Source organism: Alexandromys fortis, unplaced genomic scaffold, assembly GCF_014885135.2.
Source record: "Alexandromys fortis isolate MF-2015 unplaced genomic scaffold, M_Fortis_MF-2015_v1.1 scaffold_216, whole genome shotgun sequence".
In the NCBI taxonomy this organism is placed as follows: domain Eukaryota; kingdom Metazoa; phylum Chordata; class Mammalia; order Rodentia; family Cricetidae; genus Alexandromys; species Alexandromys fortis.
In genome coordinates this window covers 2,340,504-2,357,077 of record NW_026068089.1, presented here as the reverse complement: position 1 = coordinate 2,357,077, position 16,574 = coordinate 2,340,504, and the positions used below count along the sequence as shown (strand labels likewise).

At 49.4% G+C, this 16,574-nt stretch overlaps 1 protein-coding gene across 1 annotated transcript; it reads left to right on the top strand.

The window, feature by feature from the left end:
* Positions 1-8,937: 8,937 nt before the first annotated feature.
* On the top strand, positions 8,938-15,119 carry LOC126488811 (keratin, type II cuticular 87-like). The gene is given in 6 exon segments (XM_050122515.1): positions 8,938-10,138; positions 11,452-11,669; positions 12,615-12,675; positions 13,411-13,506; positions 13,963-14,127; positions 14,354-15,119. Coding segments are annotated over 6 exon segments (1,068 nt in total). The 5' UTR covers positions 8,938-9,772; the 3' UTR covers positions 14,516-15,119.
* The last annotated feature ends 1,455 nt before the right edge of the window (positions 15,120-16,574 follow it).

Genomic DNA, 16,574 nt, shown 5'->3' with positions numbered 1-16,574 from the left:
AGGTTCTGATTGGAGTTTTCAGAGGCGGGGGTGGAAGGAGGCTGGAGGGGAGGCTTCCTCCTGTAGGATCGAGTTCACTCTGTGACTATCTCATACTTAGCGTAATTCTAGTTTTTTTTTTTCTTAGAAGGACGGTGCGTACATGGGGCTGGAGACATGACTCGGTGATTAAAGGGATTTGCTGCCTTTGCAGAAGGCCCAGGCTCTGTTCCCAGCACCCAGACTGTGGCTCAGCACCATCAGAACTCCAGTTTCAGGGGATCTGACACCCTCTTCTCACCACTGTGGGCACCAGGTACATGCACAGATATACATGCAGGCAAAACACTCACACACACAAATAATCTAAAAACCATTTAAGATGGTGCGTGCTTCATGGCACACGTGCACACAGCCAGGAGTAGAGTTGCAGGCTAGGCAGATACACAGCTCGGCAAGAGGATAGAAAATTATTTTCTAAATTTGTTTGAATTATTTATTCATTGGTAATGTATATAAGATATCCTCTTCAATGTGTATTAACTTTTCTATTTTATTTTATGGGCATTGATGTTTTGCCATGGGTGTCAGGTCCCCTGGAACAGTTACAGACAGTTGTGAGCTGCCACATGGGTGATGGGAATTGAACCCAGGTCCTCTGGAAGAGCAGTCAGTGCTCTTAACTGCTGAGCCTTTTCTTCAGCACCTGTGTATTAACTTTTAACAGTTAAAAAAAAGTAATTGTATTAGTTACTTTACTTGTTCCTGGGACAGGAAGGGTTAATTCTGGCTCACAGTTTGGTGGTACAGTCCATCATGGCCGGGAAGCACAGCAGCAGGAGCCTGCAACTGAGGCTCCCCATCTGCAGTCAGGAAGCAGAGTCAGAAACACCCATGCCAGGCTCACTTGCTCCTTTCTGTTCAACCCGAAATCTCAGCCCATAGAATGGTGCTGCCCGTATTTAGAGTGTGCTCCCAACTTAGTCAACCTAATACAGAAGCTCCCTTCCAGATGTGCCCAGAGGTTTTTTTCCTATTCTAAACCCCATCAAGTTGATGACAAAATTAACCGTCACAATAATGAATCCTGGTTTGGGTCTGACTGAAGTTTAATATCGCTTCAAACTCTGGCTAAGGGGGTGTCTACAGCTTGCTCCCCCTCTAGGCTGTCTGTTTTTTCTGATGGGATTGTGAGTGTTTTTTATGTTCCGGGAAGTGCCACTTTTCACAAGTACTACTAACACTATCTTCAAGTTTATAGCTTTTTTGTTATCTCTCTTGTTTTTAACTAAATCTCAACTGTTTGATTTTACCAATAAAGAATCAGGAGCCAGATGCTGGGATGAAAACCTGCTAGCTCAGAGAGGCAGAGAAAGCAGCTAACTGACCTTTCTCCTCCGCCAATGTCCCAGAAAGAGCGTTCTCCTACTCAAAACTCCTTAAACTGAATGGTCCCTTCTACTTCCTGTGTGTCTCTCTATCCGTCCTCCTGACTCCCTCTTGCTCTCTATGGTTTTTTTCCTGTCAGCTGATTACTTGTTCTGCCTCTTGACAGAATTAAAATCTGTTTGATTTTATTTAATCCTGTTTACAATATTTATGCAGAAAGCTCTTATATTAGAGATATGTGCTAGGGCTGAGCCACACACAACTAGAAACAAGTTTTTGTAGTCAATAATGCAACCTTGGGTTCCACAGTGTGATTAAATATCCTGGAACACTCTTTGGCTTATTTTGATAAATAAAAGTATTTAAATTTAATTTAATATTTTTATTATCTTCTTGTTATCTTGTTGCCCCTCTTTCTAATTATGATCACAACAAACAAATCCTTTCCCTGCTTTCACATTGCTTGTTTAATGGGCTTATTGAAGATGAGTGTCTGAAGCCAGCTCATTGGAGCTGACCCTTGATAACTCCAGTGATGCAGGAAACATTTTCTAGGTCTTTGTATTGTGTTTGGAGATCTGGAGGGTCTTGAGAGTGGTGTTTTTCTCAAACACTGGACATTATATATTCTCTCTTGCCTCACCTTCCTTTCCTTCCAGGCAGCCTATGGCAAGGATGGTCAGTTATTTACTGTCCTTCGGACCCCTGAGGTGCTGCTATTTTTCCTTTGGTAATTTTTTTCTCTATTCTTTGGGTTAGAACATTTCTACAATCTGACTCCAAAATCACTGCCTCTACTATTATATGGGCAACACAGACAAAGGTAGCTCCCAGGACATTAAAAACAGAACACTACACCTCAGTGGTGCAGACCTCTGGAGAGGTAAGAACTGAGGCACATCTTCCTCCCGGAAGACTGGATGCCCCACTTCTCCCATTACTTTAAGCCATTTAACCATAAAATGTTGTACTCCTTATTCCACAATGTATACTAACTGCCTCCTATCTGTTTCACTACCCCATACACGCCTGACCCTTACTGCCTTACAGGACCCAAGAATGGGACTGCCCTCATGGCGCCAACCCTGTTCATGGCTGTGCCCTTTGGGGGTGGTACATTTAATTTGCATATTCCATTGGAAAAACCAAGAGTTGCCTCCAGCCAATATTTTCCAAAAAAAACAGGGAGGGCAGGCACTGGGTTAGATGTGTAGGCAGAGCAATGTAGAGGCACACATAGACTGGACACAGACCAGGAAAGATTGCCAAGAGCTTATGCCCGTTATCGGAGCATCCTGTAAGCTACACACTCAACTCCCTCCATTTCCCACAAGGGAAGAATTGCTATTTGCTCTGATACTGGAAACCTGGTTTTTCTAGGACTTGGTTTTTAAGATTTACTTTAGTGTGTATGTGTGTCCACACTTGAGTGTGCCACACTTGTAAGATGTCTGCAGAGGCCAGAAGAGTGTGCCATACTCCCTGGAGCTGCAGTTAAGGGACGTTGTGTGCTGTGGGGGCTGCGAATGGAGCGCTGGTCTCTGAAAACGCAGGGAGCAGTGATAACTGCTAAGCTATCTCCCCCAGCCCGTGGGCTACTAATGTGCCCATCTTTGACATATACAGTCTACTGTTTGGGACCATTTTTTAAGCTTTTTATTTCAGTTCCAATATTTCCAATTCTAAAATTTTACACTTTATTTTGTCCTATTTTAATTTCTTGTACTCAATGAGATCAAACAAGCACTTTGAACACATTTGCATCAGTTCCTTGAAGTCTTCATCTGCTAAATTCATCACCTTGGCATCCTGAGGTCCACCTCTCTGGGCCTCAATAAAGGAAGATTCAAAGAACCCCTACCCTGTAGGTCTATGGGGTTAAATTGTCCATTCGTGGATGGGGCCTGCCGATCCAACCACTCACCTTGATTATGACCGACTTAGGCTCGCTAGTGGTCCTCAAAGATGTCAACTTCATCCCTGCAGAAGGAGAGAGATGCGAGCAAGGGAAATCATGCACTGCCAACAGCCTTTTAATTTCCAGCTATTACTCATATTTTTACTTTTATCAATTCTCTGTGGATTTCATATCATGAATTCTAATCCCTCTTATCTCCTCATCCCCCTTGATCTGCCCTCTGCCCTTGCACCCTCCCCACTGCCAAATCAAAAACAAATTTAAAAAAACAGAAGAAAAATCTTGTTGTGGAAGCTGTGGTGTGGCCCACGGAATCACACAGTTCACCCTAGAGTCATCGGTCTGGCTCAAGGCCTCTAGTTTTTGCTATGCCACTGATAATGGGTTCTCAGTGGGACTCCTCTTGGATATCCTGTTGTTGTCCTGTGTCTTGGAGAGTCTGCAAAGATTTCAGTCTTGTTGTTTTAACATATAAATAAGTTTCCTAGGCTTAGGAGAGCTCATCAGTAGGATGCTTGCCTAGCATGTTCAAAGTCCTGAATTCAGTCCCTGCCAGTGAAAATGGAGCTTCCCTGAGCTTTGTGCCATGGGGCAGGAATGGGCTCTTTCATCTCTGTGCTCGGGTACTCAGCATAACCAGGCTACAGTTAGTGCTCAGAAGAGGCGTGCAGGATGTATGAATGGATGGATAGAGGACAGATGGCGTCCTGGTCATTTCTGTGACTCCCTGGACGGATAGAGGACGGATGGCGTGAGAGAATGGTTTGTTTGGCTGCAGTATCAAATCATACCCATTATTTCTGGGAAGGTCACAGTCAAGAGCAAAGAGAAAATAAAGACTCCCCGACTTGCTCTCTCTCTCTGCTTCTTTATAGAGATTACACTATAAAAAAGTCACTGCTCTCCTGAGTGTGGTGGCACGTGACCTCAATCCCAGCACTCAGAGGGCTGGAACTCTGAATTCAAAGCCAGCCTGGTCTACGTATACAGTTCCAGCATAGCTACAACTACATAAAGAGACCCTGTCTCAAGAAACAGCAACAAAAATCATACATTCTTAAAAACTCCTGTTCTAGCCCCGCTTCTCTGTCCCCTGGATGTCTGTCCACCCCTCCATCAGACTGGGAGTCTCCCATTGAATGAAGATTTGAAAAGGATACAGGACAAGACAATAGCCCTGTCCCTTATTTTCTTGTTACTGGAGACTGAACCTAGAGCCTTGTAAATGGTCAGCCTGGAAGCTCCACCCACAGTGCTCCAGGACACCCTCGCTAATGAAGGCTGCCAGAGACATGATGGTGAGGAAGAGCTGTAGAAGTCTCTAAAGCTGTGTCCAGAGGAGCCCAGGCCAAAGTCCCCCGAGATGCCACATACGGCAAGAGATGCTGAGATGGGGTGCAGAGGAAATGCAACTGAAGACGTACCTGGACACCGCTGTCGGAGTTCTGAACCAGCCACCTGTGGTGGTGGCTCCAGGTCAGAAAGGGTGGAGTCAGAGGAGGAAGAACACGATCATTGCCGCCTGTTCATAACTCCAGATACAAGGGTCCTCTGCCTCCCTACATGCAGTGATCACTTTGTCACTTACAGGCCTGGAGAATGTTGGCCATTTCCCCTTCCCCTGGAGTTTGCCCCATCAAGATGTAGCTTTGGCTGTCCTGCGTTCTGGCAGTTCTAACATCTTAGCAGGCTTCTTCCTGGGTTGAGGGCCTGAGTGTGTCCACTAGGGCCTGTGCGTGCCGTACTCCATGAAGTGATCCAGTGGCAGGGGAAGCCACATTGGGCTGCTTCCTCTGGATTATTAACCAGACCCAGAACCTTGACTTTTCAATTGGGCCACAGGATGAGCTGTGGCCAAGAATAAATGATAGGCCATCCTCACTCTGTGTACCTTGGAAGCTTTGAGACAAAGTACCTCTCGGGAGCCCCCTAGGCAGCGCTCCAAGGGTCAAGTTCTCAAGGTAACCTGGGATACTTGGATCCCAGCATGGCCCGAGGGAATGTGTCAATCTCTACCAGAACATGGAGGTCCAACACGCAGCCAAAATTATTCTTTCTCCTTGAGGACCCATGGGCTTGGTGACCCTATATGAGCATCTGATTTGAGAGTTCCAAATACCTGTGTCTTTAAGGACCACAGCCAGCCCACCTGCCTTCATCCTTCCTATGTGCTGTCAAGGTTTCTTAACCCCACTACATGCCTCTCCCTCAATGTGCACAAAAGTCCATGACTACTCTCGAATCGGTTCTGTTACCTTGGGCTCCCTTCAGGAGGGCTTGTCTCACAAACTCTGAGTCCATCCACCAGATTCTGAACTGAAAGTGGAAACTGAGGCCTCTCCAGACCTGGAAGAAGAGATGAGGCTGATGGGGGTGGTGGCTGTTGTTGATGACCAGGGCGGGCACCCAGAGTGACCAGCAGGTGAAGGAGAATGAATTGCTACAATGTATTGACAGCACAGCTGTCCACCAGCTGTAGGCTGACCCTGCGTGGACACCTGTTGCGGAATATCATTTTAACTAGGCAAAGAGGTTTTACATTTATTTAAGCTGTGGAATATTACTTTAGCTGTGTGAACGTGTGTTAGTTTTGTTTATGCTGCATTTATTTAACAATGCAAGGATGTGTGCTTAATTATATAAGGATGTGTTGTTGCGTTTTTTTTCACCTTGCCTGCCTAAGGCTGCTGATTGGTTTAATAAAGAGCTGAATGGTCAATAGCTAGGCAGAGAAAGGATAGGCAGGGCTGGCAGACAGAATAAATAGGCAGAGAAATCTAGGCTTGAGAAAAGGAAGACGAGAGAGAAGTGGATAAGAAACCAGGTAGTCAGACACAAGAAGCAGTAAAAGTAAGATATACAGAAGGGAAATAATCTGTTGGAGTGGCGGGGCTGCATCCCCAGCACCCCGGCTCCTGGCCGCCTGCTAGCTTATGCCCCAAAATAATTACACTGACACTGTATTCTTTTAAACACTGCTTGGCCCATTAACTTTAGCCCTTACTGGCTAATTCTCATATCATGATCAACCCATCTCTAATAAACTGTGTAGCATCAGTCTTACCGGGAAAGATTCTAGCCTACGTCCATCCTGGGTCAGAGCTTCATCGCGTGCGTCTGCCCGGGAGAAGGGAGCATGGCGTCTCTGCTCCAGAGAGCAGAGCTGTCGGAGTCTGAGCTCACTTCTTCTTTCTCCCAGCATTCTGTTCTGTTTACTCCACCCACCTATGTTCTAACCTATCAAGGCAAGCAGATAAAGAGAAACAGGTTAATTTAAGTTAAAAGGGCTAGATATGAGCCTAAGCCAGGCCAAGCATTCAGAACTAATAATAAGTCTGAGTCATGACTGGGGAGCTGGTTGGTAACCCTAAAGAACAAACTGGTAGAGACACACCCCTCACTTAATCCTCATGGTGTCCTGGACAAGTCTGATTACATTAGTACCAGCACAAAAGAAACTGAGTCTCAGATGAAATGTACAGTTTATCTCAGGTGGAAAGTCGTAGAGCTGAGGTGCATTCGATTTGATTCCATACTCCACAACTATGCCATGGAGAAAGAAGAGGTAGGAGCATTGATATTTGTGGTGATTTGAAAAATGGCTGCCATAGACCCATAGGGAGTAGTATTATTAGGTGGTGTAGCCTTGTTGGAGTAGATGTGGCTTTGTTGGAGGAAATGAGTCACTAGGATGGGTTTTGAGGTCTTTTATTAGAAGTTCAAGCTTACAGCCACTTCCTGCTGCCTGCAAACCCAAATGTAGAACTCTTAGCTACATCTCCAGCACCATGTCTGTCTACATGCCGTCATGTTTCCTGCCACTGTGATAGTGGACTAAACCTCTGAAACTGTAAGTCAGCCCCAATTAAATGGTTTCCTTTATAAAAGTTGTTGTGGTCATAGTGTCTCTTCACTACAATAAAACCCCAACTAAGACAATGTTCAAGATATTTCAAAATGACATTATCAGAAGTAATATACGTACACACACACAGGCACACACCACACACACACACACACACACACACACACACACACACACGCGAGCTCTCTCTGCTCTGCTCTCTAATCTTGGTACTTTCTAGCTCTTCACAGAACTTGCCCTGACCTGGCCCCAAACCCCAAAGCGGGAGGCTCACCCAGTGAAAAATTCATATGACTTGGGGTTCCAAGGTCAGACCCCTACTACTTTCTATTCAGGACCTGTGTATGCCCACCCCATCCCTGCAACCTCCTCATCACACTCTGAGCCTGGCTCCTGGTGGGCATGATGACCAGGACAAGAGAGCAACTCCACCCGAATGCCAGCTGAAGGCCAAGGACACAGTTTCCAGGATTGAGATTGGGGAAGCCCTTCCCCTCCCCAGCACCAGCACTTACCCTCTGGCAGAGATGCCCGTCCTGGGTTGCATCTGATATTCTCATGATTCAGCCTGCTTTCTTCCCACATTCTAAGACTAATAGAGGGGTCTTAGGAGCATGCTTTCCTAAGCTGGATAAGAATTAGTATGAACATTTGGGGGGACCATGGGGGCCTATGTGTCAAGCTAGCCCTTTCAGGTTGTATACTTAGCAGTCTCAGCTCAGCCGCAGCTCTCCCAGTTTGTGCTGACTGAGTGCTCTAGCACCAAGGGTCTACTCAAAACCCAGAAAGGCTCCAAACCCGAACTGTGCAAGCCTACCACACATCTGATTTAAATACTCATACTTCAGAGGAAGGCCCCCAGGAAGGACTCCTCAACACTATCATTCCCAAAAGGAAATTGAAACGTGGGCTCACTGTAGGATCAAGTCATCAGCATGCACAAGGTCCTAGTTTTCATCCCCCAGCAAACTGAAAAAGAAAAAGGAATAAAACTATACAATCTTGAATCAGATATGGTAGCACATACCTTCAGGAGGATAGAGTGTTCAACACCACCCTGAGCTACAGATAAAACCTCGTCAATAAGAAAAAGAATCCTATATCCAAGACACTAGAGTTGGGGGACCATCTCATGCACAGAACCATGGTTGGGCTAAACCTATATGAAACAATCCCAGGTTGGACCAAAACAACCCAACCCAAGAGAGAATGTAAAAAAGACAGCAATAATGGCAATGGGACACTCCTTGGAAATGAGAGGCCGGGATGCCCGTGATGATCTCGGAGTTCCCAGATTTAATTACTGCATACACAATAATAGCACAGCTTTAAAACAAAGGAAGCGCGGTGGCACGCATGCTTCCCTTTAATGCCGGCTGCTGAGTCCACACTCCGGTTTCCGCTGCTAATAATAAGACACACAATTAACCTCCTTTGTCATGGCTCTGGCCGCCTGGAGTCAGTGTCCTTGACCATCAGTGAACTGAGGGGAGCCTAGAGCAGCCCAAATCCTGCCTCCAAGAACTCAGCTTTACTCCTGCTCCAGGTGCACAAGCACATGCCCCGTAGAGACAGCACCTAGCAGCCCTAGACCCTCAGGTTCCAAGGCCACTCCTCGGAGCCTTCCCCATGAGTCCTGTACCACTGTGGGGCTCATCTTCCCGAGCAGGTGATTGGGCACAATCTCTGAAGAAAGCCTGAGAAGGCAGGAGAAGAGTTAAGAGTTCAAGGCTAGCGGTGGCTACACAGTGATTTGGGGTCAGTCGGGACTACTGAAACCCTGTCTCCAAAAACAATGAAAACCCCTCTCCAGTGAGCTAGGCGGGTTGTTGGCGAACCCGTCAGTATTACCGGCTTCCCTCTCCAAGCTGCACAGAGAAGGGTACGAAGGGCAAGAGGAGGCAGGAGCTGAGCTGTGAGAGGCGGAAGAGAAAGTGTCTACCCAAGGGGACACAGGAGAAATAACAAATTAATAATAGTGGAACAAATAGATAAACAACAAACATCTCAGGAGCTCTTAGTAAGTGCCAAGTCTCGTCCTGGAGGCTTTCGGGTCCATTATCCCATTAGTTCCTCCCAGCAGCGCTCAGGTGGATATTATAATTATTATCCCTTTATCCCTACTCCCCACAGGACATCTAAGGCTCAGGAAGATTATTCACCTGCCCAAAGTCGTGACATGAACTTGCCCATAACTTCAAAGGCCTTGTCCCTCATCACATGTGCGCGCATGACCCCCCACACACACACACACACACTGAACTCAAAGGTCACTGGACACCCAAAGCCCGGATTTCCTAGCCTTCATGGTGAGACCAGTTGGGGTGTGAGCCAGCCTGGAATGGACAAGGTGACACACTGAGTCCCAGCGCAGGGCAGGAGAGTCCCGCCCGATGCCTAGAGTGCCAGGCCCTGGAGCTGACCAGGCTCTTCGTGGCACCATAAAGCACAGGCGGGCGGGAGAAGAACGCTGTTTTATGGGGGCGGCCAGGCAGCCCTGGCTGCTTTGATTCCGAACTGCAAGCTCGTAAACGCCGGGGCGGAGGGTGCGCGCCTTCTTCACGATATAAGGCTGAGCACCGGCGTTGGGGTCCAGATTGGCCCTGTATCACCTGCACATCATGTCCTGCTTCTCCTCCCGCCTCGGAGCCTTCAGCTGCGCCTCGGCCTGTGGCCCCAGGCCTGGCCGCTGCTGCATCTCCGCAGCTCCCTACAGGGGTATCTCCTGCTACCGTGGACTCTCAGGGGGCTTTGGCAGTCTCAGCGTCTGTGGTTTCTTCCGCTCTGGCTCCTGTGGACGCAGCTTTGGATACCGTTCTGGAGGCGTCTGTGGTCCCACACCCCCCTGCATCACCAGCGTCTCTGTCAATGAGAGCCTGCTCACTCCTCTCAACCTGGAGATCGACCCCAATGCTCAGTGCGTGAAGCATGAGGAGAAGGAACAGATCAAGTGCCTCAACAGCAAGTTCGCAGCCTTCATCGACAAGGTGGGTGTCCTGAGCCAGGCCCTTTTTGGAGCCTAAGGACCAATTAAATGGTTTTAGAAGCTCAGGCAGAATGGAAGCTCTTAGTTAACTTTAGCTGAGGAGATAAATCACGCCTCTTCAAGCTGTAGCCAGCCTTAGAACAGAGGGCAGTTGAAGACTGGTGCCTTTATACCCAGAAGAGAAAACGGCAGTTACAACATTGTCCAACCACAGAGAGTCAGATTAGACCCAGGCCCGTATTGTCCTGTTCCACAGGCCCCTGAATTAGAGGGCCCAAGGCTCACAGCCACAGGTCCGTGCAGTCAGGCTACACCCTGGAAAAGTGGTAACAGTCGAGCAGTATGGATCCTGGGCCCAAGAATCTGTGGCCTTTGCCCAACACCTACTTCCTCCTCTGGCTCACTGGGTGACATGGAGCAGTGTCCTCCTTGCTCCACCTCAGAGTCCCCACCATGACCTTGAAATGGAAAGTAGAGCTAAGACAGTCACAGGATCCTATTGGCTAAGACACAGTATGGAGGACACTAGACACCGTTTCTGGAAGCTCCAGCCCAGGGCTCCTCAGCTGTACTCTTTGGTAGAAGGTGCACAGGGGCCAGGCCTGGCTGTAAGAGGTGGACCAGTCCTGCAGCCAACAGGCAACTCTGCTCCAACTCAGGTCTAGAAACCTAGAGGCCCAGGGCTAACCTGGGTTACTGTCGTTCTTCTCCGCCAGCACAGTGGGTCTTGGCCACATGGGCACTTCTGTCTTCATGAATGACAGTAAACAGTGACATCTTTTTCTAAAATCTTTTCCTGTCTGCATCATCTACATGGTCTCCAGAGACCTGCGAGTTCAGGTTCACTTGGGACTGCAGGCCTCTTCTGTGACAAGAGCCCCAGAACACTCACCCCCTGCCTCTCTGATACCCCTTCCCTGTGCCCAGGACACCCACCCCTGCCTCTCCGATACCCCCTCCCTGTGTTCAGGACACCCTACCCACCTCATCCATTCTCAGTTGTTCACCAAGCTCTCTGGTTATCAAGAAAATCATCTAAGCTACAAAAAGTCCTGAGGAAGAGCATAGTGAAAGGCCCCTTCCCTCCCCCTCCACTGTTCTGTGTTCTTTCCTCCAGGGAGCTTTCCTGATTGCCTCTGCCTTACCTGCAGTCTCTCTGTTGCCCAGCACAACTCCCTGCCTCAGTTTCCCCATCTGGGCCCACCTGAGCAGACATTCATTTGCCCATCCATTGTACACCTCTTCAGTGAGTTTTATCAGGAGACAAAGGCAGGTTGGCTCCCTTCCACAGACTTTCTCCCTCTCCTATGGCAGGTGCGCTTCCTGGAGCAGCAGAACAAGCTGCTGGAGACCAAGTGGCAGTTCTACCAGAACCGCAAGTGCTGTGAGAGCAACTTGGAGCCCCTGTTCGAGGGCTACATCGAGACCCTGAGGAGGGAGGCTGAGTTTGTGGAGGCTGACAGTGGGAGACTGGCTGCTGAGCTCAACCACGCCCAGGAGGCCATGGAGGGCTACAAGAAGAGGTGAGGGCAGTGGGGATGGGGGTGCACAGAGACAAAGTGAGTTTAAGTCAAAGACCAATGGCTTTAGATTGGACTCTAAAGGGATCCTCGAGAGAGAGAAGACAACGGCGGCTCCTGCTGCCAGAGCAGCGGCTCTCACCTTCCTATGGCTACAGCCCTCAGGCTGCTCTGACCCCCAACCATAACATTACTTTCATTGCTACTTCATAACTGTAATTTTGCTACCTACTATGAATCATAATATAAAGCATCTGATATGCGACCTTCAGGGAGTCATGACCCACAGACTGAGAACCACTGCTCTAACGAGCTAGAAACTTTCTCTTAGCCTGGGAGTTTAGAGATGGCAGAGGGGGCTAGGACTAAGACAGCTCAGGAGTAAAGAGCACTGGCTCTTTCAGGAGATCAGTGTTCAACTCCTAGCACTCACATGGCAGCTCACAACCATCTGTAACTCTAACCCCAAGAGGTCCAGCACCTTCTTCTGGCCCCCACTGGCATCTTATGCACATGAGCACACAGACACGCATGCAGGCAAACATCCATACACTTAGAAGAAAAATAAACGAAATCTCAAAAAGCTTTTTAAAATGAAGATTGTAGATTCTAAGATACTCATTTTTACTTATTTCTTTTCTTAATTCACAAAGGCTTATTGAGCACCCGCTGTGTTCTAGGTGGTGCTGGAGTAGGCCCTGGATGGGGACCGGGCAAAGAAAGGGTGGCTCCAGAGCCAGGCAGGCTTCTTATTCTCAGACAGCCGCAGTACAGACAGAGAGAGGAGGCCTTTGAAAGGCATAAGGTCCCTCTTGACGCAATCAGCCAGGAGAATGTAGGAGCACAGGGAACTGTCATGGTCCCCTCCAAAGTGTGAGGTCCTGGGGTATGTCTATCTGGTCCTTTATTTTCTTTTTCCCCCTCCTCAAATCTGTGCCTTGTGCCCTCTGTCCCCAGGTACGAAGAAGAAGTGGCACTCAGGGCCACTGCCGAGAATGAATTTGTGGCCCTGAAGAAGGTGAGTGACTCAGTCATCCTTCAGCCCGAGCTGACGCGTGGCAGCTTTGCTGGGCCCTGGAGGCCAGTGCTTCCCAGAGTCACAAAGACTAACCCCTGCATGGCCCTGGACCTCAGCGCCCCATGCTAGCCTCACTCGGGGCACTGTTATCTCATGCTCATTAGTCTAGGCTTCTAATGTCCTTTGGGGCTGGGCTGTCAATGGAGCGGGCACTTGATATGTTGTGGTGAAGGAGAGAGCCCCAGTTGCCAGGGCGCCCTGGACAGCCACAGTGTGAAACACATGGTGATGAAGATGCCTGGTGTTGCTTGCTTCCTAAACGTGACTCTGCCTTGTGGACTCACCTCCTAACCACCCGGATGAGGGAACTTCTGTGAGAAGGTCCTCAGTTCTGTCCTAGGCCTGGTTCTTCTCTAAGATCCAGAACATAGCTGCAGGGCCCGGTCAGAAATGACCCATTCCGCACTTCCACACTAGACCCCAGGTTTTGGTGGCAAAACCAGCTGTAGGTATAGAGGACCCATTCCAGTGGCAACAAGCAGGCTGTGCCTGGGATCCTCGCGTCCCCTTCCCACTCCTCACCAGTGACATAATAGGTATTGCTCACTCCATGGCACCGGGCCCTGGGATGACCACCAGCTGAGGGCCTCCCAAGAGGCACTCAGTCTAATAACTGGAGAGGAGAGAGGCACTCTGGTGTGCTCCCCATGGACTCCTGCTTCGTCTTCCCTTTAGGATGTGGACTGTGCCTACCTCCGTAAGTCGGACCTGGAGGCCAATGCAGAAGCTCTGACACAGGAGATCGACTTCCTCCGGCGACTGTATGAGGAGGTGAGGGGACACAGGGCAGTCGGGCAGGAGGAGCCTGCAACACTTTGGGATGGACTTGCGACCACTTTGGTCTCTAAGCCTCCCAGCAGAGTCAGGGGACAGAATACTGTTGAGATCTGAGACAGATGTCAACGTGAAGAATTGTAGCTTGCATCTCATTGCACACCCATGCAAGCTAGATTCCCTGATTAGTGTAACCACAGCGATCACAGCTGGTAAACCACGGGCTTGGGCAACAGCACCAAGCTGAGGTTACAGACATCAACTCTGTCTCCTCCTCCTGGGCCTGTGGTATGATGTGAAGAGCACTGAGGGATGGTCCCGGGGGGACACTGGGACATGACAGTGTCCACCAGACTGGGACTACTGGAGACACAGGGGAGGAGAAAGACTGGGAGAAGGTAGTAAGCCAAGAGTAGGGGTGTGAACTAAAAAGAGCTTTCCTCTCCTCCACAGGAGATCCGAATCCTCCATGCCCACATTTCAGACACCTCTGTCATCGTCAAGATGGACAACAGCAGAGACCTGAACATGGACTGCATCGTGGCTGAGATCAAGGCTCAGTATGATGACATTGCCACCCGCAGCCGGGCAGAGGCCGAGTCCTGGTACCGCACCAAGGTGAGTGACCTGGACACTTGTCCTTTAGACATGGTGATAGAAAGGATATGAGGTGTCCTTTGTCTAAGCATTCTGCCTCCTAAAGAACAGAAAAGAGCCCATAGCAGGGTGAGGCTTGCTGCCTGGCTCTACGGGCTAAGCACTCAACAGCCTTACCCTCACTGGCAGTATGCTCAGTGGGTGGACATCCTACCCTGAACTTCATGACATGTCCAATTCTTCTCAGTGTGAAGAGATGAAGGCCACAGTGATCCGTCATGGGGAGACCCTGCGCCGCACCAGAGAGGAAATGAACGAGCTGAACCGCATCATCCAGAGGCTGACAGCCGAGATTGAGAACGCCAAGTGCCAGGTAAAAAGCCCAACCCCCACCGCATGCCCAGCATGAGGAGAGAGTGCAGTCAGCTAGCAGGAGGCAGCTTCCCAATGGGTGGGTTTAGAAGCCAACTCTAATCTCAGCAGTTTCCCATCGAATGGGGACAATGCCCCATGTGGAGATGCAGGGACTTTCCTAGTCCCCAGGCCAGAATGAGGCTGAGAGAATGTCAGTGGTTTGTAAGGTGCTGGGAAATGAATTCAGAAACCAATCCTGGCACCCACAAGTCACGGGTTTGGGGTAAGCAATTTAACATCCAGCCCACCGTTCTAGGTCAGGAGTCACACACTCAGGCAAACGGAGGCTGGGATGATGAGCAACAGGCTAGTCCCAGGCACAAGAGGTAGCCAATTTAAAAACACAAAGACCAGAACTGACCAGATTCAATAGGAACAGCTAATGAGGGTGTGCAGGACAAACATGGCGAGGCCTCTTAACTTTTTCAAAAGAAGCCAGAATCTGCACCAGTAGGCTGGTGTCCAGAATTGAAGACATGGCACTGAGAATAGGAACTTTTAGCAGTGAATACTGGGACTTGGCCCTTGAACATAGAACAAGGAACTTTAACAACCCTCCCTGCATCCCAGAACACCAAGCTGGAGGCCGCAGTGACTCAGTCTGAGCAGCAGGGAGAGGCCGCCCTCACTGATGCCCGCTGCAAGCTGGCTGAGCTGGAGGCTGCCCTACAGAAGGCCAAGCAGGACATGGCCTGCCTGCTCAAGGAATACCAGGAGGTGATGAACTCCAAGCTGGGCCTGGACATCGAGATCGCCACCTACAGGCGCCTGCTGGAGGGCGAGGAACACAGGTGAGCTGAGAAGAACCATGTGGGGGTTCATTTGAGGACCAAACTGTCCTGAAAAAACAAGCTGGTTAGGGCCTGTCAGTCCTTGCATGGAAGGGGCAGAGACCCTGGGCCTCCTGGCTAACGGTTTGGGCACAAGTGTGACATATAGCTCTGACCACACAACTCCAGGCCAGGCTTCAGTAATAATGGTTAGCTATCACATATCCTATGCTCTATGTCAAGCACCCATTTATAATCTTCCATCCTGTCAGGTAAGTACCATTTTTCCTATCCAAAAACAGAGAAGGGATGGCTCAATCTTCAGCTCCTTTCCCATGGCCACAAAGTTACTAAGCTGCAGAGCTAGGACCCAACACTAGGTCCTGGGCTTCTGAAGCCCATTCCGAGTTTCCCTGGAGTTGGACTCATGTACAATAAGAATGCTGTGCCCTGTATACCCGTAGCCCTGCCTCATGCTTACTGTGAGCACTTATTGGCATTCAGCAGGCTCAGGCACTGATGGCAGGCGGTGTGTGGAAGTCACAATTCCACTCACTACTGCTCTAAACCAGGAGGGCTGGTCTCCATGGATGGGGACACTTTAAAGACAGAAAATGAACATTCTAAAAGAAGATTTGGGGAGCCCTTCCTGACTCTCAGGAGATAGCTCCAACCTAGAACAAAAGCTGGTCTTGTCTGTCCCCAAGCTACTGTCTCAAGGACCCAGGTCACTGCTTAGAACTAATGGTGCTTTCCTTTCTCCTCAGGCTATGCGAGGGTGTGGGCTCCGTGAATGTCTGTAAGTATCTGCTGGAAAGGACCCCTAGAAAAATGGCTCTGGTGCACCATGGGCCTACCCCACCGATCCTCCAACATTCCCAACATTCATAGTCTTTCCTCTTCCCCAGGCTCCTCCCTAAGGACTACTGGTCAGGAAGGGGGTGGAAGGTGGGGAAGGGTTGTAGGGCCGGGGAAGGAGGGAGGGTTAGCTTCAAAAACAGTTGAGCACCCTTTAACTGGTGGCCACTAGACACTGCAGTCCAGGGAAATGGGTCCAGATGTGCCATGAGGTTGAAAGAATAGGACATGTCATATTAGCAACTGATCCCTTGAGGAGGACACAGACCCTGCATGTGAAGCCCTCAGGCACCTGCAGTGGGTGGGTGACACCAGCAAGCCCCTTATCCTTCTCTGTTCCTCTTCCCACAGGTGTCAGCAGCTCCCGTGGTGGAGTCACAAGTGGGGGCCTCACATATGGCACAACCCCAGGGCGCCAGATTGCCT